The sequence below is a fragment of the Molothrus ater genome, chromosome 18, assembly GCF_012460135.2.
Source record: "Molothrus ater isolate BHLD 08-10-18 breed brown headed cowbird chromosome 18, BPBGC_Mater_1.1, whole genome shotgun sequence".
NCBI classification, from domain to species: Eukaryota; Metazoa; Chordata; class Aves; order Passeriformes; family Icteridae; genus Molothrus; species Molothrus ater.
This window is the reverse complement of record NC_050495.2, coordinates 8478904-8505484: the sequence shown is the minus strand read 5'-3', so window position 1 is coordinate 8505484 and position 26581 is coordinate 8478904. Positions and strand designations below refer to the sequence as shown.

Sequence of the window (26581 nt, the reverse complement as noted above, 5' to 3'; positions counted from 1 at the left end):
TTTCTCTAGTTGACTTTTGATGGAAGGACGGGGTGGTAAAAATCCCTTAACTTTAATTTAGCTTCTACTTTTATACATTTAATTACTTACAATTAAAAAAAATGCCTAATCTTTCACTAACCATCTTATTGTTCTCATGAATTCAAGAGGTAGCAAAGGTAACAAGTCTGTCCACACAGACTTGCTCTTTAGTGAGGGAGGAAAGCTAAAAACATACACACACACAAAAAATAAAATAAAAAAATAATAAAAAAGTACCTATGGAACTTGTAGCAAGTCCAGCCTACATCAAACCCCCTCCCCACCCACCCACCCTAGAATTAACCTCAGACCTTCCAGTTCAAACATTCACATAAACGTTACAATGGTTTTTCCTTTAATAAAACAAGTACCTCTAAGCAAAGAATATTCATACGAAACTACTAGAAAAGTAAAGACGACCCCCTGCTCACTGAAAGAAATTCCCAGGGCATCCAGTCCCTGTTCAGTCATGGGTAAGGCAAAAGAGGTTTGCATGTTTTGTGGGAGAAGGTGGCACGTGGTTGTGTGTGCCAAGGACAAAGATCAAAACCAAAATGGGGAGGGATGGTAAGGGAGGCTTTGCCATTTGTTTAAATGAAGTACTGGGACTGGTGCAGCCCTGAGAGCTGCTCCTCACCATCGCCAGCCCAGGGGGACAGGGGTGGGCTCCACCACTGCTGTGGCTTTCCCACAGTCTCTGGAGGGGCTGCCAAACCCCATGAGATGGTCCACAGACACAGCTTCTGCACTTGAGAATGCTGTTATTTCACAGCTACTTAGGCCACTGAAAAGGTGTATTTTGTGTTTTTTTTAATGGCAAGAAATACCCCTACTAAGTTTGGTTTTAAGAGAGGAGGTGAGTACAGTGACAGGAACACAGAAAGAGGCAGGGAGGGGGAGCCAGCAGAGGCTGAAAGTTCCCCAAGGTCCCCCTACCTGCACCAGATAAACAATATGGCAATGAAGTCGATGTGTGCAAAAAGAAGAGGCATTTCTTGCCAGGTCATCAAAATTTGAAGGGAGACTGGGACTAAATGCATCAGCTTGGCTGTGGACCTTTCTTTTTTAAAAAAAGGAAAAAAAATGAACTTTTTTTTTAAATGTTAAAGCTACATTTGTTTAGGCCTCTCATGACTGAACAGAGTATGGGGAGTTGCCCCTTTTTTGTTTTTTGTTTTTTTTTTTTCTTTTTTCTTTTTTTTTTAAGCAGCAAGTCTACAGAAAGGTAAATCACTGCGGATGGGCTTGAAGCTCATTCTGGAGTCTTTGGCTTATGTGGGAGAGGTATGCATTCGCAGGTGGCTGATCAGATTGCGCTGCTGGGTGAATTTCCCACCACACAGTTGACATTCGTAAGGTTTTTCTCCTGAGTGGACACGCATATGCTCTGTTAGTCGGTACTGCCGGGTAAAGCGCATCCCACATTCCTCACAAGCAAAGGGCTTGAGCCCCAAGTGGCTGCGCATGTGCCGTGTCATGGTGCCACGCTGTGTGAACATCTTGCCGCAGATGTTGCAAGGGAAGGGCCGCGTCAGCCAGTGAGTCTTCTCGTGCTGCCGCAGCGTGGCCGGATCCTTGTAGCTCTTCTCACACACCGAACACTTGAAGGGCCGGGACTCCGCAGCGTAGGACTGATTGGGGTTGGACAAATCCTCAGCTTCATCCTTGCTGCCGTATGTGCCTTCCTCCTTGATGTAAAGGTCTTCCTCGGTGTGCGTTTCCACGTGGGCATTGAGCTGCTCAGAGCTTGGGAAGCCTTTGCCACAGGGGATGCAGACATACAGGTTGTCACCATAGGCCACTGGCTCAAACCCCTCCTGCCGATAGACGTAGTTGGCACTGGTATGGCCGCCGCTCTCGCTCTCACTCTGGCCACTGTCGTCACTGTTCTCCTTACCGTTTTCTACCTCCTCCTTACACGGGTAGGGCAGGTCTGCCCCGTAGGCCCCAGCCAGACTCCTCTCCACAGACTTGGACAAGGGCCCCAGCAGGATACCATTGGGCAGCCCTTCACCCTCGTCCCTGTCTTTGCTCCCTTCCTTTCGGTCAAAGGCGTTGTCTTTCTTGATCCATTCCTTCTTGCGGGACGAGTGCCGGAGGCCCTTGCGCTGGCTGCTCTCTGTCAGTGAGTGGTGGCACTCCTCACTCAGGTCCATCTCCATGGGGTCGCTGCTGTCCGCCATGCTGTGGGGGGCTCCGACGCCAGGCTCGTCGAACGATGAGGCACTGTTGGCTGCAGGGGCTGAGGCAGATTGGGGAGAGCCGTGCTGGCTTTCGCTGTGCTGCGTGTCATCGTGGGAGGCTGCGACAGGGAGCGAGGGGCTTTTTTTGGACAGGTCAAGGCCTAGCTCCTGGTCACCGGTGCTCCCATTCGCACTGCTGCTCCCACCGCCGTTCTTGCTGGTTCCCCTGCTTAAGGAGTGACAGTTCTCTTGGTTGGAGCTGCTGATGAAGACCTCGTCATCAGAGAGCTTTCCCTTTGACAGCTCCTTTGAATGTGAGCCCTTCAACCCCTCATTTGACCCTGAATAGCGAGCTTGGATGACTGAAGCAGTGGAAAGTCTCTGACTCCTGGCAGATCTCCCAACACCAAGGCCACCGGCCTTGCCAGCAAAGGACTTGCCGTTCCGCTTCAGCTTCTTTCTGCAGAGAGCTGCCAGGTCGTGCAGTTGGAGGTAGCTTGCTGCGGTGAGGAGAGCATTAAAGTTCTGTTCCCCAGGCTGGTCAGTCGTTAAGAGCTTGCCAGTATAAATAAAGTCCAAGATCTGCCGGAACACGGTGGGGTTCACCATGTCCGTGTCTAAGTTTATCAGGTTGTCATGCAGGACAAGGGATTTGAAATACATGCTGCTGGCTGCCAGGATGTTCTTATGGGCACGAAACAGGGCATTTTCTACCACAATGATCACATCACAGAGGAAACCTTTGGCTCGTTGCTGGTTCAGCTGCAGTAGCAGTTGTTTGGCATGATTTGGCAGTTCCATCTCCACCTTCTCGTCCTCTCACCTTCACCTTACCACCTGAAAAACACGAGGATGAGAGGTGTGAGCTTGCTGTCTCCACTAGAAAAGGTTACATTTAATAGACTGGTTTAACACAGTGCACGCTATGTTAGGCTTGACACTGACTAGGGAGATCTGAGTACATTGAGCCCTGCAAGCTGTGATCCTGCTGGGAATACAGCAGAGAGAAATATTTCTCATGCTAAGACTTGATTCAAGTCTTTCAAAAATCAGATTTGTAATTATCTTTTTACAAAAGCAATTGTCGTTGGCTGGAATCACTATTCAAAAAGATACCAGCATGAAAACAATAGTTAGGCACAGAGGAAAGCTCTTCTCTTCTGACACAGACTTGAAGGGAGGATGAGAAGTGAGAAAAAGAAGAAAAGAGAAGCATCTACTTCACTTTCATTTGCATATCTGAGCATGTAAAATAATTAGCATAAACTGCAGCTTCCCTGCTTTAATGTGTAGTTTGTTTCTTGGCTGTTACATGTTGAAATCTTGTAACACCCAGCTGCTCTGGGGTTGAGAAAATGACATGTAGCAACTAAGTCCATTGAAGATGGAATTACCCACACTGAAGTGTGAATGGGAAGCCTCCTTAAGAGTATGAAAAGCTGCTTTAAAAACCACTCCCCTGGCTATGTCCATATCCCAATCCATTAACACGTAGGGTTACAATCAACCCTCAACTGGCTGAAATTCAGGATGCTGAGCTAGCTAAATGTCACCAAATGTCTTCATAAATCTGAACCATTTTTCTCAAGTTAATTTTGTTCTGTCTTTCATTTTGAAAGAATTTTGTTTAAAATAATAGAGTTAATTAGCATATCTCAAGTCACAGTTTCTCTATCCTGAAATACTGTAAAGAGAAGAAAATTGTGGTTACCTGCATATAGTTAATGCATTTCACAAACAGTAGTCATGATGTATTTTAGTTTAGATGTTTATATTGGCCTTCCCAGTAGTATGGACTGTAGGAAACACCCAGGCTAAGATATGTCAGAACTAACTGCAGTTGCATGTTAGGTAGATATTACAATCAAAGCCAGAATTCAATCTGGGACTGCATTTGGGAATCCAAGATCAATTTTAATTTTTTTTCCTTGTTTTTTGAGGCTTTTTGGTGTCTGTGCGTTTGTTTGTTTGAAAGTACCAACTACTACTTGCATTTATCCATTAAAGTTGATTTAAAATAGTTTCTGAGGTTCAAAAGGAGGAATTAAATACCAAATTAACAACAACCACCATTTAGCCTTCTACTTCCTTTCTTCCTTTCCCAGTTCATCATATTATTGAAACATTTCTCTTACTGAAAGAGAAGCAAGCCATAAATACAGAGAAATTAAGAGCTTAAGTTCTCTCTTAAAAACATAATCAGTTAATTTTTTTATTGTTTGTGTGTTCCATTACCACACTCTGTCCCATCAGAGTTCAAATGATTAAGCATCAGACTGCATTATGTTCCCTCTGTGCCAAGTATAGGTACACAACAAAAAGAAATAAGGAGTGATGCAGTTAGTATAAAAAATTGCTTCCCTCAAACCTGATCTTACTATGTGATGATAAATAGAAAGACTGCATTTGGCAGAAAGGTGGTAAATTTACATCATCCATTTCTGCACAACAGAGAAGTTTTGCTTTATGAAAAAAGCTACCAAAGAGATAAAAAATGAAATATTTCCTCCAGCATTGTTGCTTGACTACCCTGGTACTTTTCCTAACGGATCTGCCAAGCAGGTGCCTCCCTTTTTCCACAGGACACAGCTCTTTGCTTGTTTGCTGGTCAGTCTGGTGCTTGCTTATGCTTTTGGTGGAATTTCATGGTGGCTCTTCAGTGCAGCAGCACCTAATTTAGCATCCACAGAGATCCCTCTGGCTCATCACCCTGACCCACAGCTAAAAAGGCTGCTCTGCTTCCCCATTTGATTTTGTTTCAGCAATGGATGGCAGCCCAAGAACACGGTGGATTCACCGTGGTGCCTTTGTGCACATGGACATTGTTCCCAGAGCTCGATACCTTTAGAAAGGGTGGCAGCCAAAAGGAGGAAGTACAGGCTTGCCATGGTGTTAGTTCCACCCATAGTGTTTCTGTAACAGAAACTCACTCTGCAGAATCAGAAAAATGTGATAGGACAGGGGCTCCTGTCGTCCACTGAGCAGTGCTGAACATTTAAAAACCAAGTTTTGATGTAATTAGTCACATCAGAGCTGCAGGATGGAGGATGCAGTGTGTCTGGTTCTAGTGGATTGCTTCCAGAATTGCTGATTAAGGGGAAGAAGCAGCAGCACAGAGGCACAAAATGCCCACTTTTATCTAGCCAGGCCAGTAAGAGCCCTTACTTCTGGGTCACCGAGATACATCGATAGGGGAGGACAAAAACATGGCTTGCAACTTAACAGCATCTTGCTATATAAATGCATCCTGCATTTACAGCAAGATACAGCCTAGTACTACAGATAGCAGGAAACAGCCTAGTACTACAATTTCACTGCAAACATCATGGTGCTTTTCCATGCATGTAACACACAAAATCCCTGGGTATCATTTTTAAGTGTTCCATAAAGGACAAATATGGGGAAGGGAAACAGTACAGCCAATATTTTCTGCCTAAACAAAGTAGTAGTAGTCGTAATAATAATAAGATATCACTGAAGTCTAAGTAGGCTTATTTCCCATTGATGTAGCACTTAAAGTAGAGGTCTAGAAACCACTGGATTCAAGTTGTCTAAGCCTTAAGGCTTAAAACAGCTATTAATGCAGAATATTTTTAGCATTTTACTTTTTTTTGTTTTACTTTTTTTTTCCTTTCTGCCTTAAATGATATTGAAACCAAGTAATAAGCCAGCGGAGAAAGCCCTGGAAAGAGAGTTAGAATTCTAATTCTGCTACTGACCTTCATGAGAAAGATAATGTTATTATTACTGAGTATGTTCTGCTGCATAAAAACTAGCATAGTACAAGTGTTTAAATTACCTCTATTTATCTCACATGTCAAATTTTACAGGACTGTTCATGTTCAGGAGGACATATGTATAAGGTAGGCTATTACCTTCAGTAGGTTTCAAAAGCAGTGGTCTGGTGTAAGCAGTATAACCCTGCCTATCAAATTTGAATTTGTTAGCTGAAGTCTAATGTGGATTTAACAACCCCAAAAAAATGAATGTAATGAATCAAGGCAGCAAAACCTTCAACCAAGCTTAGAGCATTGTGTTTAAAACATTGTCAGAATTGCCCACCAAGGGCTTTGACCAGAACAGGAGTATGGCTCAGAGAACACTCCTTTGGCTGATGTCCCTTTGTAGACAAAAGCCTTATAGCAACCTGCCTTGTGTATCTTGTGCAGTCCTCAACAAAAATCAATCCAGTCCAGATATTTCAGAGAGGTGCCTAGTCACAAACCCTTCTCTGACCATGATGCATTTCAGAGGTGGAGGAGGAAAGGTGTGTTGGAAAAGTTGTTAGCAAAAGAGAAGCAGGCATTATTCCTTAACTTATGGCATTCCTAGAATCTCACTTCTGGCTGAAAGCATGGGACCTAGGACAACTGTGAGTTTAAATCCTCTAAAAAGTTATTTGCACAAACAAATGGCAGGTGCAGCCTTAGAAAGGCCTTGCTATCCATTAGTTTGCAGGGAGTGTCTCTTAACAAAACGTAACATTTGAATAACATCACCACAACCCTCCCAAGCCCTAAAAAATCACAGTGGGTTTATACTTCTTGTATTTCAGTATCATTTTTAATAACCCTTCCTTTTCTGTTTTCTGGAAATTAAAAAAAAAAAAAAAACAAAAACAAACCAACAAAAACCCAAAAAAAAACCCACCAGAAAAAATATGCTCCCAGTTCAGAGGAGCCCTGATTCAGAAAAGGCTCAGGTGCTTTTCTAGTAAAAACCCCAACTCCCCAGACCTCAAGAATACATAAATGTCTCACTGGGGCCACAGTCTTTAAACACTGAATGTGGTGTGCAAAATTTCACCCCTTTGCATCTAAGAGGATTACAGAAGGCTCTGGACAAATAGCAGCAGTGATGGTCTTTTCCCAGATTCAGCTTGGTTTTCCCCCATTCAAGACACTTTTTTCAGAGCAGTGAACCTGCTCAAATATTCCCATGCTGGAAGGGAATGAAACAAGGCTAAGACTCTCCACTACCTCCACCATACCCATGACACTGAGACACAGCACATGCAAAGACATGAGAAGTACAGGGCACAAATCACAGAATACAGTAATGCTGCAAGCAGATGCCACACATCAAACAAAGCTTTGCAAGCCAAGAGCACCTTCATACCCAATATTGCCCCAGGAGCTGCTGTGCCCAGCCTAGGGCACACTCTGACCCCAGGGGCTCTGCACAACACACAGGCTGCTCCTGGAGCTGTGCTGCTCTCACTACACAGCAGGAAAAAACTTCATTTGCTCTCCATTTGCACAAAGACTCTGGACACCACAGAAAATGAAATTGCTAAACAGAGGAGAAGAGAAATCCCTTCATCTCTTTCAACAGTATAAAATCTACATATTCACTACAGGTTTGATTCTCTTTAATATCACTAGATCTCTACCCAAAAGTAATTGCTGAATGAATGCTAAATGTGTTATCTTAGCAACCTCTGGCAGGAGATGCTCTTTGATTTCATCTCTGAGTTATAGATCGCAGCACATGAATATTGTTTACCTTTTAAGAAGCAACACCAGTGAAGCAAAGAATCAATCATAAACAGATCTAAGGAATCACTCATTTCACGTAGAGGATTTGTGGCTGGATGAGAAGGCTAGACACCAAGCACCTGAACAGTGAGTTAACAGTACTGCAGATAAAAACCAACAAACAGATTAGATGTGATGTATCAAATTAGATGCTGTTAAAACATCAGCCTACTGTGCATGTTCTAACAGACCCAGGAAAAGACAGTGGCCTGCTTACTTATTTCTCCACCTTCCCAAGCAGTTGAGCTGCACTGAGCAGACACTGCAGCAGTGAGCATGGAGAAGAACAAGACAAAATGAAATCCACTGTTTCCTACATAGCTCTCTCCCACCAATTTGACATTAAAAATGCTGTGTCCAGCTGCTACTGGAACTGAGTGAAACTGAAACAGAAGACTTCTGCACCCTTCAGTTTCAGATGAACCAACTTTTTTTTGAGCATTGATGACCCCATGGGAAGAGAGCTTTCCTGTTCCCCACTGGCTTATCTGATCTTCCTTTCCCCACATCCCAACAGAACCAGGACCCTCAGAGGTGTCAGTGTAGTGGGTGGTTCACAGCCACTAACCTGCCCCCAGGAGTTGCACTTGGCAGGTCATTAGCCCATGACTTTTAAAGATATTCACATTCTAGAACAGCAGAAGCATGGGGAGAAGTGCTGGAACTGTGTTAGTCCAAATGGTTCCCTATCCCCAGCCCCTTGGAGCAGTCAGATAGCAGAATTCAGAAGCTTAGGCACAAACATGCATTTTCATCACTGGCAGTGGAGCAGCAAAAGCTCTGTGAAGAAGGCTCAAGCAGAAAACAGGATGCAGCACCCTTGTTTTTCTCACACAAATATTTAGCACTTTAAAATAGCTAAGACCAACATGTGAAGTTACTCAGGCAGAGCTCTGCAGAGCTGGGGGAGGGAGAGAAAACATGCAGGACAGATCAGGATGTGCAGCTGATTTTGCAGGTGTGGGCATGGAAAAGAGAAGGAAAATGGAGGATGGAGGATCATTTTGCAGAGGATACCACATCAGCAAACTGAAAGTGGCCCTTGTTTAATTTGTTACATTCCAATTAGTGCCAGGCAGAACCGCCCTCCTGGCTCCCCGAGGCAGCTCTTGCAGGACTCCTGCAGAAATGGCACAGCTTTGCTTAAGGACATGAGCACCTGTCTGGTACCTCTGTGCGGCAACATTTGGATATTTGGGACGTGGGCAACACCTGCTCAACTGCTACCAGCTCCTGGCCCAAAAAGGAGAGAAACAAAAGAGTGAGATGATTTCCCAGTCCCTTCTCTCATGTTCTAGAACAACAAGGAGAGCCTGACATGGCTAGGCCCTTCTCTACTGCATGGCAAACTTCCCAGGGAAGGGGAATCTCCATGGGTGAAAAGGGAAGGGGCTCTGTGTGCATGAAAGCACTAAAATCAGGAGAGCAAAGTGATTTCCAGTCAGTGCAAGGCTGCAGCAAAGCAGGAACACCTTGCTATACAAGCTGAAACTGTGAGCAGTAGAATGCAGATTGAACCACTTGGTTGCCGCTTACCATGCCAGGTACATTGGGCTAAAGGCACCTCCATCCAGTGCTGCCCGACGTGCCAGGTACATCCCATGATGTTCCATTGAAATCACAACAGGCCATCAATAGAACGTGGCTGCACGGATGCAGAATGGAGAACCAGCAGGGACGCTGTTAAATGCAATTAAAATACTGCAATCAAAATTGAAACGTACATTTTAATACAGCCACCTGCCTTAAATATGTAACTGCTAGAACAACCTCCCCTCCACCCATCTCCCCACAGCTGGTGAACTGTGACGGAAGCAGAACAGGACTCTGCAAGTTTCATACTGATGCTCCCTGGCCACTTCCATTCATGACTCCCAATAGCACTGAGCTTCAGGGAGACCAGTTCACATGTATCCAAAACCAGCAGATCCCAGGATGTCTGCACCAGCTTCTTTCTGCCCAGAAATTCAGGCAATGAAATATCATCACCATGTAGAAATGCCTCTATGACAAGAACAGCCTGGTGCCAGAGCTTTTGGTCTCATTCCCAACACAGTACAGGCAGCAGAAGAACACTTCAAACCTGATCCACTGTGTTGTCCCCATTTCCCTGTTCCACTTCCCAAGCCTTTGAAAATATCTTCTAGAGGTGTTATGACATTGGACCAGGCTGGATACTTCGGTGCAAGGTGGGAGAAGACAACACTGTGTACCCTGTCCTATTTATAATGATGCTTCAGTGGTAATTTAATCTCCATTCTTGAAGACTGGAGATCAAGTTGATTCATGGTGAACTGCAGCTTGTATGAGCATTGCAAAACTTAAGATCTGGAATTCCACCCTCCCCTGCCCAAAGGAAAAAGCAACATCATCTTTTCCATGTCAGGGAAAGGCACATAGCACAGCTACCCTAGGTTTGACAAGCTGGTTCTATCCTCTACAGTGCGTATCTTTCCCACAGAGTTCCTATAATTGGCTCCAGCGGGATTATTATGGAGCAGTCTCAGGGTAGATGCTAAGAACAGGTTTCTTTCTACAAGTGGTGATGCTGCCCCAGTGAAAACAAACAAAGAAAGCCCAAACCCACCAAAAACCAGTACAGAATTAAGCCTGCAGCCTGGCAGGGATTTAACATAGGTTTTTGGACCCTCATGGTGAAGTGAAACGTGCATAGCTTTTATCATATTGATGGCTGCATGTCTCTGGCTGTGTTTCTGGAGATAGAAATCTTACATTTAAAAAATGAGAATACTATTGATTATCAGCCTTAAAAGATAAAAGACCAAATAAAAAATACCTATAATACTTAATGCTGAATGAGAGAGAGCATAAAGGAGGACACAGGCCTGAGAAATGGAATGGGTTGTCATGGAAAGGACAGAGTATAAGAAGATAGTTCATTCTTCCTGAACATCTGCTGGGCTTAGGCCCAGGACAGTGTTCCCATCATTCCCACCTGAATACTTATCCCCACAACTCTGTAACCAAACCCCTTTCACACTCAAATAATAGATCTTTTGTATTCAGATCACCCTGTTTTGACTGCTTGTAGGCTGAAGATTTAAAAATCTTGTCAATACAATGAAGAAGTGAAATGTAAGCAACTGTTTGCCTACTGACCTGGGCTGTGCTCAGCCAAGAGCATTTGCTGAACTAGTCTGAACAGACCACTGTCAGCATGAACAGGCCAACCCACAGTTAACTACCACGCTTGAAGCACCCTGGGCCAGAGCTCCAGGAATTTGGAGCTCCCCCCTCTCCAGAAGATCACACTCTGCACAGCATTAGAGCAAGCTGAACTCTGGCTGAATCTCCCAGCATCACAACTCTGCAAAACCCTCAGCAATACCAGCAATTCTCAGTTTAACAGAGGCTGAATGCTGCATAAAGGTATTTCTTGAACAGCAGCTCAAACACGAGGTTTTTCCCACCCAGATTACATCAATTTGCTTCTCACAGCTGGGAAGCAAGAGCTCTTCTCCATAGTTGTATTCCCCTCTAGGGCAGAGTTTAGCAGAGAACTGCTTCAACCAAAGGTGTTTCCTACTGTTAGAACATCTCACTGCAGTCAGAAATGAAGCTTCCTGCCAACTCCTAAAGAGAGTGTTTGTATATTATACATTTATTGTCACTGCTGACACATAGGAGACTAGGACTACCCAAACCTCTACTGGGAGGAGAAGGGGAGAGGCATGGACATTGCAGATCTTGTCAGCCAGAGTCCAGCATTAAAAATTCCTGCATATCCACAGAGCACAGTTGATCTCAGGAGCAGAGCAGTGGCACAAAACAAAGCTTCAGAATCTCATGACCACTTAGTAACCAGCAGTAGCCTCTGGGCTCTTCTTCTCATCCTACAACTGAGCAAACTCAGTTTTAGTTGTGCCTGCCTTGCAAGTAGTAAAGGCAACTCCAATGTCCAGTGCTAATCTAATTTAATTCATTTATTTACTCCCTATTGCATGAAAATAACAACAACATATTGAATGAAGTAGCTCAAAGGCCTCTTTGGTATGCAAAATTTCTGTTTCCCAGCCACCTCTGAGCCTGTACAGAATTCTCCCTTTACAATGCAAGAATTTAGGACATGAATAAAGGATCTTGCTGCCTCACAGTTAATCCTAGAGAGTGCCAGTCTTGGGCCCTGTCCTTCAGTAAGGTAGGCCACTTGGCAGGGGGTACATGGGGTGCCAGCCTCATGCTGAGCATCACTCTGAGGGCAGGAGCACACCCAGCACTGTGGAGAAGGAGGAATGTCATGACCCTGTTCCGACCAAGACTGTCCTACAGGACACTCCCAGCTGCAGCACCGCTTTAGGGCTCTGAGTCACCACAGGTACAAGCTGATAGCAGGTTGTGAAATGCAGTAATACTGGAGCAAATGCATGACCCTTTCAACTGTCCCTGCAGCTGGGGAGGGTTCTCCAGGACAGGGATGAGGCAGGCAGCTGGAACTAGTGACTGTGACTCAGACTCCATAGTTACACGATTTGTTAGAGCAAACAAAGCCTCAGAGCACTAGGAAAAATGGGAACAGGTTTGATAAAGATCCTCCTACCAATCGGCCTGTTTATTTTCATTTCTTGTGTGGACTCAGCAAACGTTTCTGCAGAGAGAAGCAGTCTGCACAGGAGCATCTGCACACACAATACTGCTAATATCATGAGCTTGCAATAGTTAACAGCAAGTTTCCATGTTGAGGGATGTAGTGACTGTCTTGGACCAAAATGTCATCTCTCTCACCAGTGGTGAGCACAGTGTGCACAAAACAAGCATTGCTGTCTTGTTTTTTTTCCAGTAAGAAAAAAATCTCATTCCCTTTACCCATATCTACAGATCCAGCAACAGTTCTTAATATGAATGATACCTTAAATAAGCACTAAATATAGCATATTTAGCACTTATCCACATTTTCTTTTCTTTGCTTTTCCCCCAAAACTGACCATACACAGGCCTGTACTTAGCAAAGCAATCTTTTTAAGTTTCACTTTAGTGAAGTCTTTCAAGGAAACAACTCTAAGAATTGGTCCCAGCAGTATTAGGACTGTACTGCCTACCAAACATCCCTTCAAGTCAGATGCTTAACCCATCACCCTGAATCCTTTGTATTTGATTCTTTGCAGCCACCAAGAAGTCTCAGCACATCTGAGCCTGGCAATTGAGAGAAGGCCAGAAAGCCACTATTGCTTGTAAAAGCAGAAGGCCTAACAGACTCAAAGTTCTACAAACTGCCTGTATTGCATCCAAATGACCTAATGGGAAAGCAGAGTTTACTCACTTTCAAAATTCCTCATTTCTCTGGCTGCTTTTCCTCAACCCCTACTTCTTATTTTGATTGTTTTATTCCTCTGTCTTCTTCATTTTTCAACTTCAAGCATTATTTAAACTCAGCTCACAGACTGCAGGGAGGTCACTCTATGTATGTTTCCAAAATCCACCTTTTCCCAGCAAGGCTCCCATCCTACTGGCTTTGTCCTGCAGCCCTGCACAGCAGTGGTCCAGGGCTGCAGACACCTGGGGCACATTTGGCCAGCCCTCCCTGACAGACAGTTTCTCAGCCTGGGGGATTACAGCCCCAGGCACGTTATGAAAGGCAGCCCAGCAAGGTCATGGGGTGTTGAAAACTTTGCTACAGTCCAAAGCACAGGATCTTCCTCTTTTCCTTCCCTGCACACTATTCTTGTCAAGGCCAAGGATTTCCTGGCAGTCCTCAAAGTACACAAATTATAGGCTTTTGTCATGAATTACAACTTAAAACTTCTCTTCATTTTAAGAAAGTAGAAGGGGTGAAGCAAAGCAGAGGGAAAGGTACTTTTGTCTAAGGTTTGGTTTTGAAAAGGGGATTGACAGCCTATGTTTGTGCTTTATCCTGTAATCTGAAAGCTGCTCAGGACAGGACCCTTAAAAGTATTTTATGCTGAACCATATACAGAGCGAGAGAAGCGGCAGCTCCCTGCATCCGTTCCAGTCTGCTCAGCTTCTCCTAAATCAACACTGCCAGAAGGCAAGACAACCCTATAACAAATTAGCACTGCTCACAATTTGTTGAAGTTGCTGTTGCATTGTTTGTTTATTTAAAACACACACACACACAAACCTCCCGAGCCTGCTCTCTGCTGCCATCCCCCAAACTCCAGATCTGTAGTCTCAGAGAGGCGAGCAAAGGCTGTGGATTAAACCCATGCAGAGCTGCAGCCACTGTGCTGGGACTCTGCTTGGATTTTGCTCTTTCACTACAAGCAAAACCAAAGAATGCCCACATCATTCCAGCCTGGAACATCATGCTGTAGAAATCCTTATTTCAGCACGTGAATCGGGAAGTGTTGTTAAGAAAAAGAAAGAGCCACGGGGTTGAAAGGACCCAGTGGTAATAAAACTCTTAGTGCTAATGCTATTTATGAACATCCAAGGGATAATCTGCACCCCTTATCAGCCCACAAGATTATAAGATCTTTAAAATAGGAAACATGTCTTACTTCATAAAGCACTGTATAAGTTTACAAAGCACAACATTAGTGGTAATAAATAATTGTCTAAGTCGAGCACAGAGGTGACTGTAAAACCTGAAGCACCATCACTGTTCCCATTTCATTCTGAGCTCTGTGTAGCAGCACATTCTTGCCTAAGAATGTACAGTGCTACTTGTATAGCACAGTGCATGCTTGTGCTGACTTGGTCTCTTATGCACCAATCTGGTTTTATTTTAAGGGATGATTTGTGAAATGTGCTATGCTTTTACTCACAGTGGAGAAAGTAATGTTTGATCATGAGGTGATCACAATGAGGGTGATTTTAAAGAGCTGTAATAGATTCTTATCCTTGCACCAAACAGTTTAGTTTGCCAGCCTGTGTCAGTGTGCCAGCAATGATTCCTCTACACAGCATTTCTATCTGTAGGCAATTATCACACACAGAGCACCCTACTATCAGAGCAATTGCTCACCAGTTCCATCATGTAGCCTATAGAGACAGCTTCCCTTTTATTTCTCTTGGTTTATATGACAATAAGCTCTGGGCTGCTGCAGGCATAGTTCAGAGGACAGTAAAGTCAGCATCATCCACTCAAACACTTACATGCTTTCATTCAGTTTTTTTTTTTCATTTTAGAGAAGTGTTTTTCTGTCTTATGAATGCTTTAATTTCTGGCTACTGACAGGTAACTGCATCATCCAAAGCATCCCTGCTCACTTGGGTTGAGCATGGCTTTGGTTTCTGGACAGGTGAATGCCACAGATACCACAGCTATCTCTACCAGTTTAACAACAATTAAGGAAATTAAGAGATTTTCTATTCAGATTGAGACCTTTGCATTGAATTCTACTGGTGCCAAAACATCATAATTTTATTCTTCAGATAACCCATGATTTATCAAATGTTTAAATACTCAAGCTTTAGTATTTCAAAAGCTACTCACTTTATATTTGTCACCTAAGGAAATTACTAAGCAATTTTTTTTGTGCAATTTTTCCCTGCCAGAAAAAAAATGCCTCAAAGAGCAGAGCTGAATGCATCACCCTCCTTCTTTCAGCATAATTAAAACCATCTCATTGGTAATTATTGTCCTCAAGGTGGGTGCGGGGGAGTGAAAATCTGTAACAGATTCTATTTTTAGAAGATAACCTTAGGAAAAACAGGAGGTACCAGAGAAACAGGCATGAGGGGTGAAGTTATGACAGTACTGAAACTAGCAGGAGACACAGGTGTACCAGGTGTCTGTGCCAGAGAGCTCTGAGAACACAAATGTGGCCACACCTCCTGCTAGATTTAGACTTGGCTGGCAGGTTTCAGAGGCACTCAGAATTCACAGAGACAATTCACATATTTAAAAGTTTGAGCAAGAGTTTAAAAAAAACAAAACCAAAACCAAACCCACACTAAAAGGTTATTTTAAAACTTTGCTGGATCACTTCCCATGGAGTTCTCCCCTCTCAGCAAGGAAAGTGGTTAAAGGAAGGAGAACACAAACCAAAAAGCCAAGCAGAACCAAACCCTAAAAACAGCCAGAGAGGCTGGAACTTCCCTAACACAGATGGAACAACACAGCAGTTTTATAGCTACATAAATAGGATCAGAATCTGGCCTAAGGAGTAATACACATACAAACTTCTGCTCACAGCCACAACAACCATTGATACCACACCTTAGAGTGGAAGGAAAAAGTAAAATTTTTCCATCCTTACCACTTCCAGCAGAGCCCAGTGATGTAACAGCATCAAGAAACACGCAGAGGATGCAGGAAGTTCTCTTAGTGAGGATACATAATGTATCCTGTCTTGGCAATGTGCATTCCCAAACACCTGTACCTAGAGTCCAGCTGCTTTCAGCCCCTGGCTGCACGTTACTGAGCCACATTCAGTTCTGTCACAGAGAAGGGCTGAATAAATTGTGGCATTGTTCCCCCACAGTGCAGGTGCTCAGAAACACACACATCCTGAGGCTCCCCAGCCACAGGGATATTCTGATGCCATCCAGCTTTCCCTGACCCACCAAGTCAGTCCACCTTGGCTTAATCTATTCCCTTCTCCAGGCATTTTCTTGGCAGGTACTTCACTCAAAGAACAGGTTTTAACAGCAGGAAAACCACCTCAAAATCCCAAACCAAACAAGTCAACATCTCTGAAGAACCTGAATAAGTCACATCCTTCTTATCACAAGGTATCCACCATCACACATGCCAACATGGCTTTCACACACCTGCTTTCTCTGGAACCTCATGTAAGAGGCCTGACAGTAATGCCAAATCCCCAGACCCTTCCAGGAGCAGTCACTGCACACCCAGACCTACTCCAGACAATCAAAGTCTTATTACAGGGTATGTAATGTGAAAGTTTAATCTTGTGCAGGCAAGAAATAGCAGAGACTTGCCTATTGAAAAATTAGGAGGTATATAGTAATTAATCAAATTGATTTAAAAGAGCCAGCTGCCTGTGTGAATGCTGGCCCTGGCAGAGACAATCCCAACCCTAGGCATTTGCTTACAAATAGGCAAGGTGCTTTGGCACAGCTACTGAATCCTTTGAAAAAGTTGGTTTTGACATGTTGGAAAAGGACGTGAATTTTTCAGCTGCTCTCTAAGTAGGAGGCAATTGAGACAACACACCCAAGAACTGCAGCAGACACCACTTTAAAATTTGTCTTCATTATGTTCTAATTTTTACACAACTTTCTAACATTAGCAATAGCCAGATGAAATTTTTCATCTTACTAAAAGCAGCGGAGAGGTCAGGAAAACACCGTTACACATCATTTGTTCTTTCTCTAGTGATAGTCACAGTCCAGAGTCCTGGCCCAGGGTTTCTACTTATGTTTTCCCTGTGATTCTTAAGCCAACAAACCAAATAGAGTTAGTTGTCAGGTTTAGTGGGTTTCAAAACAAAATGTGTATTAGAAGGAGGATTTTTTATTATCTTATTATTTAAAGGATTTAGTGAGGAATCTAAAAATCTGTGGAAGGGTTTGTTGGAGGAGGATTAGAAAGAGAAGAGCCTTATAAAAACAACCCAAACAGAGGGTCCACCTCTAAACTGTGTCCCCATCTACACCTCCTTTGGATAATCTCCAGGGATGGCAATTCCACCATTTCCTTGAGCAGCCTGTTCCAATGCTTGATGACCCTTTCCTTGAAATTTTCCCTCATATCCAACCTACATCTCCCCTGGTGCAACTTGAGGCCATTTGCTCTTGCCCTATTGCTTGTTACCTGGGAGAAGAGAGCAACCCCCATCTGGCTACAACTTCCTTTCAACCTTGTTGAACCTCACCCAAGTGGCCTCAGCCCATGGATCCAGCCTGTCCAGATCCCTCTGCAGAGCATTCCTGCCCTCCAGCTGATCAACACTCCCACCCAGCCTGGTGTCACCTGCGAGCTCACTGAAAGTGCCCTCAGCTCCCTTGCCCAGATTTCTGATAAGGACATGCTCACTAAAGCCTGCCTTCCATTAGGGAAACAAATCTAAAGACCTGGAAAACACTGCACTGAGACACATGGTGGGGAGCTTCTGGGAAGCAAAGCAGCAGCTGAAGTTATATGGAAATAACAACAACATTCACAGAAGTTCCCCTTGGATACATGTCAGCATGTGGGAATGAAGGATTAAGATTGAGTATTTGCATTTCCCAGTCAGATGCCAAGATAGCAAAGCTGGCAGGCTGAGGTGTTGGGGCATTCCTTGAAGGGAGTCTCCAGCCATGAACACTGTGTGTACAGAGCTCTTCTGCTTGCAAGTGTCTCTTTCTCTCTCTCTAACAGTGAGTATTTTGAATTTTCAAAAATGTGCTCTAGGTTAGTGCTTATAAAAGTCAAGCATTAACAGCTCCAGCATAGCACAGGCAGCTGGGCAAGCTCTGCTGACAGACCCTTGCCAACACAACCCCAAATTAATCCTGTGCTCTGCTCCCAACCCACACACAGCAAGCAGGTAGTACCATGGTGCCAACTGCTTCAGTCAGCAGGTAAGAGCAAAGTGCCATGTTATTAACTCTTCTAAAGGCCACAGCAGAGCATTCTGACCCCTGCATACAACAGACACCTGAATAATTAGAGTGCAGGGCTGAATCCTCTGGCAGACATGGCTTTTAAAATAAGATGTAGCACTTCTGCATCATGGCCCTCTACACAGATCTCAGTGCTTTCATGCTGCTTTGTTAAAGGCCAGCATTAACAGCATTGCCAATGATACATCACTTACCAGGTGGAAAAAGAATTCCAAACCAAACCACACAAAAATAGAGCCATCATTACAGAGGATGAGGCATCATGATCTGTTTTAGGGCATCCAAGTCAGAGCCACCACCTAAAAGGTCAGGTCTTGCCCTCTTTCTGCATCAGCCCTGGTCTGGCTCAGCCTCACAAACCCCATGGTCTTCAGGGCAGCACAACAGAGCAGGCAGCAAAGCACAGCCAAGGATCAGGAACACTCTTGAACAAAGCTGGCTGTAAAGCCAAATCCTGCATGTCAGAGGTCACAGCAGTAACTGAGGAGTGTGCTTCAACCCCCAAAACATCCTCTGGTATCCAGGAAGGCTGCTGGAAATGATTGAAAGATGGTTGTGAGACAGAGGAACAATGAAGAAAAGGTTCTTGGAATTGTTGTTGACACTGTGTGGTGCATGCACAGTGAGAAGACAGAGCAGAGCAGCACCGGGACCAGGAAGAGCTTCAAGGGAATATTCCTGTGGGCCTTTGGGCCTGAAATTGTCCTCTCCAACACCCCAGCCTCCACAGTCAGAAGTGAGATCAATGCCTAACTACACAAGATGCTTCCACTTTGTAATGACCTTCATTTCTAGGTGATTAATTGTTGTTGACTTCCTCCTTTGGAACTTTGTAGCAGCCCAGCAAGAAGGAAAGTCTGGACATTCTCCCCAAAGTCCCTCAAATGCATCAGAAACTGGAATCTGCTGCAGGCTGCAGTACGTTGTCTCAGCAGATTCAGTAACGAGGTCTTCTGAAACAAAGTACAATCAGAGTTTCTGCCTGGACTTGCCAAAAGACCTTAATGCAAATAGAACTGCAGGAAAATTAGGGTGGACTCTAGTGGCTGCCTCCCCCTCAGGGTTTTGCGTTTTCTGTTGGTTTTTTTTTTCCCCTTCATTCCTGATGAAATTCATTACAGTTGCATTTAAACTGAGGTTGTGATTTAAATTTTCCAAAGCAGGCAGGACAGGTTTGAAAGCCTGATATATCAGAGTGTGTGTGCTTCCTGAGAACCCAGGCAGTTGCAGAGCCTTCCCCAAGGGGTGCCTGGTCAGTCCCCTCACCCCCCTGACATGTTTGCTGTCACACAGGCCAGTGGATTCCTGGCAAGTTGAGCAGGCTTGCTCCTTACAGCCGAGCAGCCCCACATTCAAACATGCCACTACGTTCCTTGAAGGTATTTACAGTTTACTTTTTAGTGCTACTTTAAGTTCAAAGGGGCTAGTAAAGCCCCATTAAGCTATTTACATCAAACTGGTTAGTTAATTATCCTGTTGCAGGCTTTAAATTAGCAATTTATAACCCCTTCCCTGGAGATGCCAGTATTTAAAAACAACTCAGCCAGGACATTTTGCAGGGTGCAGTTAAGGAACAAAACAACCAAAAAACACCACTAAACCAAACCAAACCCCTCCCCCCCCCCAAAAAAAAATCCCAAAACAACCCAGAATAAATATCTTCAGTTTTTGATTGCACAGATCCTAACTTTGGGAGAATCCAGTAGGAACAGGGGTGAGGGAGAGCCCACTTTTACCAGCTAGCAGGGATAGTGAGGCTCTGTCTACCTTAGGCTATGCAGCAAAATGTGATTTGCAGAGGCCCAAAGCAGCCTGGGAGGCACCACAGCTAAAGGGGGATGATTCTTTCCTTACAACAAGATATTCTGCTTCTCAGGAGCACAATCAAAGGTATTTTTACATTCATATGTACAAAAATATGTCTGCCCACAAGGAAGGAAAACTATTTGAGGGTTTGGATTTGGTCTGAAGACCAGCATAAAGCTGCAGTCCTCTTTCAGGTTAGATTAAAAATATATATATATTTATACCCTCTTGTCATAAGGGTCAATGACCCCATGGGCCAAGTGAGGCTGGAGCTGAGGGGTTTCCATTCCCAGGATCTCCTCCCCTGCCAACAACCTTGGGTTTCTGAGAAGGAAAGTGTCATCCACTCATGGACTGGTTATTCCAGACCACCACACTCAGAGTGCAAAGCTGTTACAGAAGAGAATTACCACCCTCCCCCCAAAATACCTGACTGCCCACACCAACCAGGGCCTGGAGCACAACCCTCCTCCTTATTTCCACCAGCCATTACTTCAGTTCTGCAAACAATTGACATACTGGATGTTTACCTGAAAATCTTATTTAAAACAAAGATGGGAGGGAAAGCCTGTCCAGCTACTATTTCCACACAACAATCTATCAAGTGCAGGAGAAGCCTTGGCCCCGATCCTGGGAGCTGTCCCAAACCAACAAACACTTAACACCTCACCAAGAGCAGGAATCCGTGGAAAGAAGGGCCATGTGGAATGAGACTAAGGCAAACTAGGAGATTTCACATTAACATCAAAAAAAGGCACATCAAATTTGAGAGAAGAATTCCATTCTACTTGAAAGACGTGACAGACAGATGGAATCAAGTCATATGACAGACCCTGCAATTTCTTTTTCCTTCATCTTAATACATCCCCTTTTCAACAGCAAAAAAATTACTCTCTGCCAAACAAGTGTCAGATAAACTTCAAAAAGAGAGATAAAAATCTAAGCATTTTAATTCTTTATGCTATGCAATCATGAGATTTAGTTTCTATTTACTTGCTGCTTCTTATGGAGAGTAACTGTTTCACAGTAATTTTTTGAGATGGGGCAGATGGAAAGAAGAGAGAGAAATACACTCAGATTTCAAAGTGACAAAATATTTTTGTACAAAATTTGTAAGATGATATTAATTTCATGTGATTTACTGCTCTAAATTGCAAGACAGAGGTCTTATAATAAAAATACTGGTAAACACAACACAAAATCTAAATTATCTAAAGGACCGAAAAACCCAACCCCACACATAGATGACATTCTCCGAATTCTCTGCCCTTTCTTGGGAGCTGTTACACCCAAACCATTACTCAGACCAGAGGCTGTTCTCTCCTGGAAACACCAGCCTGGCCTTTGAAACAGCCCGGTGCTAACAGGCTACAGGGCTGCCTAATATCAGGGAATTATAAAATAATGTGGAACTGGGGAGAAAGAAGAAAGCAAAGCCCTCCTGAGGATAAAATGAAAGTCTTCCCTGCTCCACCAAAACCTTCCACTTCCAAGGCATGCAATAGCCTGTGCCTAGAACAGGTGTGTCTCCTTAAATACCTCACATGTCACACTTGTGTCCCATGGACACAGTGCTGGGGATTATATTAGTACCAGTGCATACCAGCTGGAGCTACCCCCGCCGGTGTCCTGTGACTCCTCGCACGGGGGGAGCCGCTCTCGCCGCAGGCACGGCCCCTTTGCCACATGATCCCGGAGACAGACAGACAGACAGACAGACAGCGACCCTGCCACTGCTGCTTCCGAGCACTTGTGCTCCAGGGGCCGACCCAAGCAAGAGACCTCCTCCAGACAGGAAGGGGGCACTGCCGGGAGACAGTGAGCCAGGCTCCAAGTATCCTTTTCTTTCCCTCCCCTGCGCTTTTTACCAGCAAATTCTCAACCAATTCATGCCAAATAGACACGCTGAAGACCTCCTTTAAATAAAAAAAGATGCACGGCTAACAGAGCAAAGTCCACTCAGTCATTCCCAAGCAGAAAATGCTGACAGGGCACAATGCAGGTATGGCTAAAGCAGGATGGAGGAAGAACAAAGGAGAGCGAGCCTCATACATCTTCAAGTCAGTGCAGAAAGACACCCCTTGGCAATTTCAACCTAATTCATCACTAACCTTGGAGCATGCTAGCTGCTGGCCTAAGCAGCTGGAAGAGATGGTAAGAAAATTTTTATGGCAGCAAACACATTAGTGACGTTTTTTGTGTCATGAGTGGCACAGATAATACAACAGGAAGAGCTACTTGGTTTTAGCTGTAGCTCTGCATCACAATTCAAAGGAATTCTTCAGCATGAAGATCTGCCCCAATGCCATCCATCGTGAAAGGATCTTGTAGTACTGATCAGGGAGCCAGAGCACCAGCAGATGTGAGAAGCTGCTGAGCAGCACACATGGGCTAAGGGCCCCTGTAGGGCCCTTCTTAGTCCTCCTTAGCAGCATTAAATGCTTTCATTTTCCAGAGAACAATTCTTGCAACAGCTTTTAGGAGAGAGAGTAAAAATGAATGGACCGGTCTTGGTGAAAAGCCTAACTTACAAGGAATCTCATCAGATCCATTAAATATTACACTGTTTAATTAATTCCAATTTCCAGGTCCCAATACACATCAGGTTTATCTGCTCATCCCTACAGTAACTGGCTCCAGGCACCACAGTCAGCTGTTGGGGATGAAGGCATTGCCAAGCTAAACGTTCTTCTCAAGTGCTTTTTCCAGCTCTGCTTTATAACCCCTCAAGGACTGGGTGAAACAGAGGGTTCAATGAACCCAGCTCATCAGTCCAGTGCAAGCTGGAAGGGAAATTCTGACATACTTTACATCCCATTCATCACTTCATCTCACTGGCCATTTCTGTTCAAATAAATCTAGAATAAGGGCACTCCATTATACTTCATTCTCAAACATGTGAGCAGGACCCCAAAGCCCCCACAAATCCATCTACCCCTACAAACACCTTCTTATTAATGCCATTACTCAGTTCCAAGAGGCCTCGAGTCCGCAGCCATAAAATTCAGCATGAACTGCCAGGTGAACTCTTACTACTTAGCCAACTATTTATTATGCTGGCTCCTCCACTACCAGGCAAACATCAGCTGCAAATGCCACCCCCATGTTCTCAGACACCAGGACTTTAAATTCTGAACAGCCTCCCATAACCAAAATTTAGCATCTTTATGTTTTCTTTATTCTTTGCCAGCCACAGTGTTAGGGACTTCCTGGCCAGTTAGCAGCCAGCCTGGTAAGAGCTCTGAACTTTACACATTTGTCAGGAAATCTTAGAATACAGACTGTCCTGTACTTCTCAAGCAACTTGAAACCAAGTTAACAGAGCAGGCCTGGGTGCCCAAACAGACAAATGGAGGCCCAGCTGTATTTCATAACTGTGCCACATAGAAAATGTGCACTTCCAGGAACCTTGAGACTTGGTGACACACCTAATGCAGAAATGATTACTTAAGAACCCAGATTTAAAAATCCCCACAGTTAGTACAGGAGTGCAATTATTCACTTTGATTTTCCACAAGCAAAAGTTTTTCAGACTTTGGGAAAACCAAGCTTTCTTATGAGCAACTTTCTGCATACCCAGGACTGTGTGCTCCCATAGGGAAAGTCTGAATTTCTAGGTGAGACCAAAACAAAACAACTCCTTTAGTGGGAGTAGCTGAGAACAGAGTTGTCCACGTGCCTCTGTACAGGCCTCCATCCAAATTATCAACTCCTACTCCTGTCAGTACTTGCAAGCCTTTAATCCAAGTGAGGTTCTTCACCAACCTCCAGCTATTTCATGACGTGCCTGTCTTGGGGCATAAAATCCTAGAGAGTGTCCCCATAAATCAAGCACATTTGTTATATAATTGAAAAGGTTTTAAAGGAGAAAATGGAAAAAAATCCTACTGTTATTAAGAAGAAAATTAATGATCTAGAGCATAGCAGTGATTAGCCAGATAGCTATTTCTGTTTTATTGAACAACCAGACTCATAATTAAGGTGTTTTTTCTTAAAATAATATATAAATAAACTCCTGGAAAGTTTTACACAATTTTAACTGGTGGAATTTCAGAGTTCAAATAAATTACAAGCTATTTCACTGTTGGACTCTCTGTCTCTAAGGCCATAATTAATTTTAATGTTCAAATTTGTAGTAAAAAGACACGTGACCAGTAATAAAATAGGAAAAAACCTCTTTAGGGCTCTCTTGCAGTTTGTATCAACAATACAGAATACAGGAGAATAGGAGGCCAGGTGCACTTATGTTCAAAGGTATCTTCAGCCTTACATACTTTGAGAAGTATTTTAAACATAAGAAATTCAAAATTCCCTTGCCTCCATTTGGGGGGAGGGTAATGGAGATGAGAGAGAGGAAGGGGAGGGGGAAAAAGAGATCAGCTGTTCCATTAGAGACTTCAGATATGAACACACAGAGGGAGTTTCCTTCATATGTGTATCAAACCATTGCAAATACAGGAACAGCCAGGGCAATGCAGCAACTAAATGTGCTTTTACTTATTTATTTATTCAGAGAGCATTCAGTGGTAGAGGAGACTGGATTTAAATACAAGTAATTGAAAGCTACCAGTTTTAGTCTTGTTTCACATTTACACTCTAGGTCATGAAGGACGATCAGTGGCTGGTAACTACTAAGCCATATTGATTTAAAACCAAATATAATCTGCTCTCCATTTGGTCTTATTTTCTGCTAACCAGAGCTGCACTATCTCCAGCTGAAACATTTATTCCATTTCACAGGTATTTATGCAGCTGATATTTTTCTTCTTTTTATAATTTTAATAAACAGCCAATGACTTTCATTAGACATTTTCTCATTTGAATGATAACTCCTGAAAATTCAAAAAGTCTTGATCCATTGAGAATTTTTTACTTCATTCTTGTATCTACCATACTAAGCACTTAAGTCCAAACATGTTGAACATTTAAAACAAACTCTTTCAAAAAGAAAAGTAAGCTGTAGCTGATGATTTAAAACTGAATTCACATTGCCTTGTCCTTCAAAATCTAGAGCTACCAGATGTTGGCCTCCCATTAGATCTAGTTCTTATTCACCAGCTTAGAAAAGGAGAACAAGCAACCTGAATTTCTTAAGCTTTCCCTGTTTTCTCAACTGAAATACTTTACTGATTAATTTTTTTTTCTTTTTAAATTTGCAAAAACAGCCTAAAGGTTGCCTTGCAAAGGCACCTTCATCAGCCAGAATAATCTCTTGCTCCTCATGTACAGGGACAGACTTTCTGCAATTGAGCATTCTGTCTTTCCTTAAACCTTTGGCAGAACACAAGCAGTACCTAAATAGAGACAGATCTAAGCTCATTAAGATCTGTGAAAATTGCTTAAGACAGCCATTGTCATTTCAAGTTCCTCTTCCTAGTTATTAAAAAGATTGTTCAATTCAGTAGCTCTTAGTTGTTACATCTACAGTGGATTTGACTTTTGTGCAATACCCCACAAACTGCCATCAAAGACCACTAAAACCAACAAAAGCAAGAGATGGTGCATCCATTTCCTACCATACACATTCTGCTTCACTTTTCTTGGCTTGTGTACTGAGAGGCTGTGATTGCTTCTGTCCACGATTTGTTTAGCAATTTATACTAGAGAATAATCTAATTTCCAAGAAAAATCTTAATACATATGCCAACATAACAAGATAAAGCTTAATTTGCTATCAGGAAGATGGCAGAGAAATAGAAGAGAGACCTTCACCTGATGAAACACAATGTTATGTGCAAAGTCCAGAATAAACAGGTTTCCACTAAACCTTCCCATGCTACTTTCAAATTCATTTTTGCCTTCATAATCCATTATATTTCTCAAACCACTTCTACACTAAGTTCCTTATTTGTTTATTCCTTCCCACAATAGCACTTCCATTTATAAAATTCACACTTTAATTGTTTGCACAGACCTTTCAAGCTAAGGAAACCTGAAATGAAATCTTTCCTTTTGCCAGCTCTGTGGTGGAGGGTTCAAGTTCTGTCTCTGTGGTGCTGTTCAAGTTCACCTATGGCCACATGTTCATCATCCACTAATCTGGCTGAGGTGATAAAGCAGGAAAGGTAGCAGTGTATTGGACACGGTGCCCTGGTCCTACATCATGCTGGACCAGTGTCATGTGTGCAGCTTGGACACTGAGAAAATCTCCCTGCATAATTCACCAGCGTTGCTGGTTTCAAGTTTTGGCTAGAGAGCAGATGCACAGAATGCATCGTTCTGCTCTTACAGATTTTTGACAAAAGAAAGTCTGGATGCACTGAAGGAATAAACTTCTTTGCTCTTTACTATAAACAGTGATTTTGGTGGTGTGAAGGGGGAATAAAACTGCACATCCTTTCCTTAAAAGAAAGATGACTTGTAAATTGGAAAGAGTCTAATAAGAACACTATTTCCCTTCCCTAATGAAGTTCCTTGTCCAGTATTAAAGGAAAGTAGTCTTTCAGTAGCATTTCAGCCACCTCAGAGGGTTATTTAAAAAATAACATAAGGTTGTGATGTTTAAACAAGCTTTTCCACCAATTACTTAATAGCATCCAG

The 26581-nt window shown here is 43.4% G+C and overlaps 1 protein-coding gene across 2 annotated transcripts; it reads right to left on the bottom strand.

The window, feature by feature from the left end:
• Positions 1-359: 359 nt before the first annotated feature.
• HIC2 (HIC ZBTB transcriptional repressor 2) lies at positions 360-9412 on the bottom strand. Of its 2 annotated transcripts, none has more exons than XM_036392878.1 (2): positions 9278-9412; positions 360-3041 (listed from the first exon to the last, which is right to left on the bottom strand). In XM_036392878.1, the coding sequence occupies exon 2, from the start codon at positions 3003-3005 to the stop codon at positions 1293-1295; it is 1713 nt and encodes a 570-aa protein (XP_036248771.1). In that variant the 5' UTR covers positions 3006-3041; positions 9278-9412; the 3' UTR covers positions 360-1292. The 2 variants fall into 2 exon arrangements, with proteins under 2 accessions (XP_036248771.1, XP_036248772.1); XM_036392879.1 differs by lacking the exon at positions 9278-9412 and adding an exon at positions 7710-7779.
• Between the last annotated feature and the right edge of the window lie 17169 nt (positions 9413-26581).

Coding starts and splice junctions, on each gene's coding strand:
- HIC2 (XM_036392878.1), bottom strand. CDS start 3,005: ATGGAACTGCCAAATCATGCCAAACAACTGCTACTGCAGCTGAACCAG.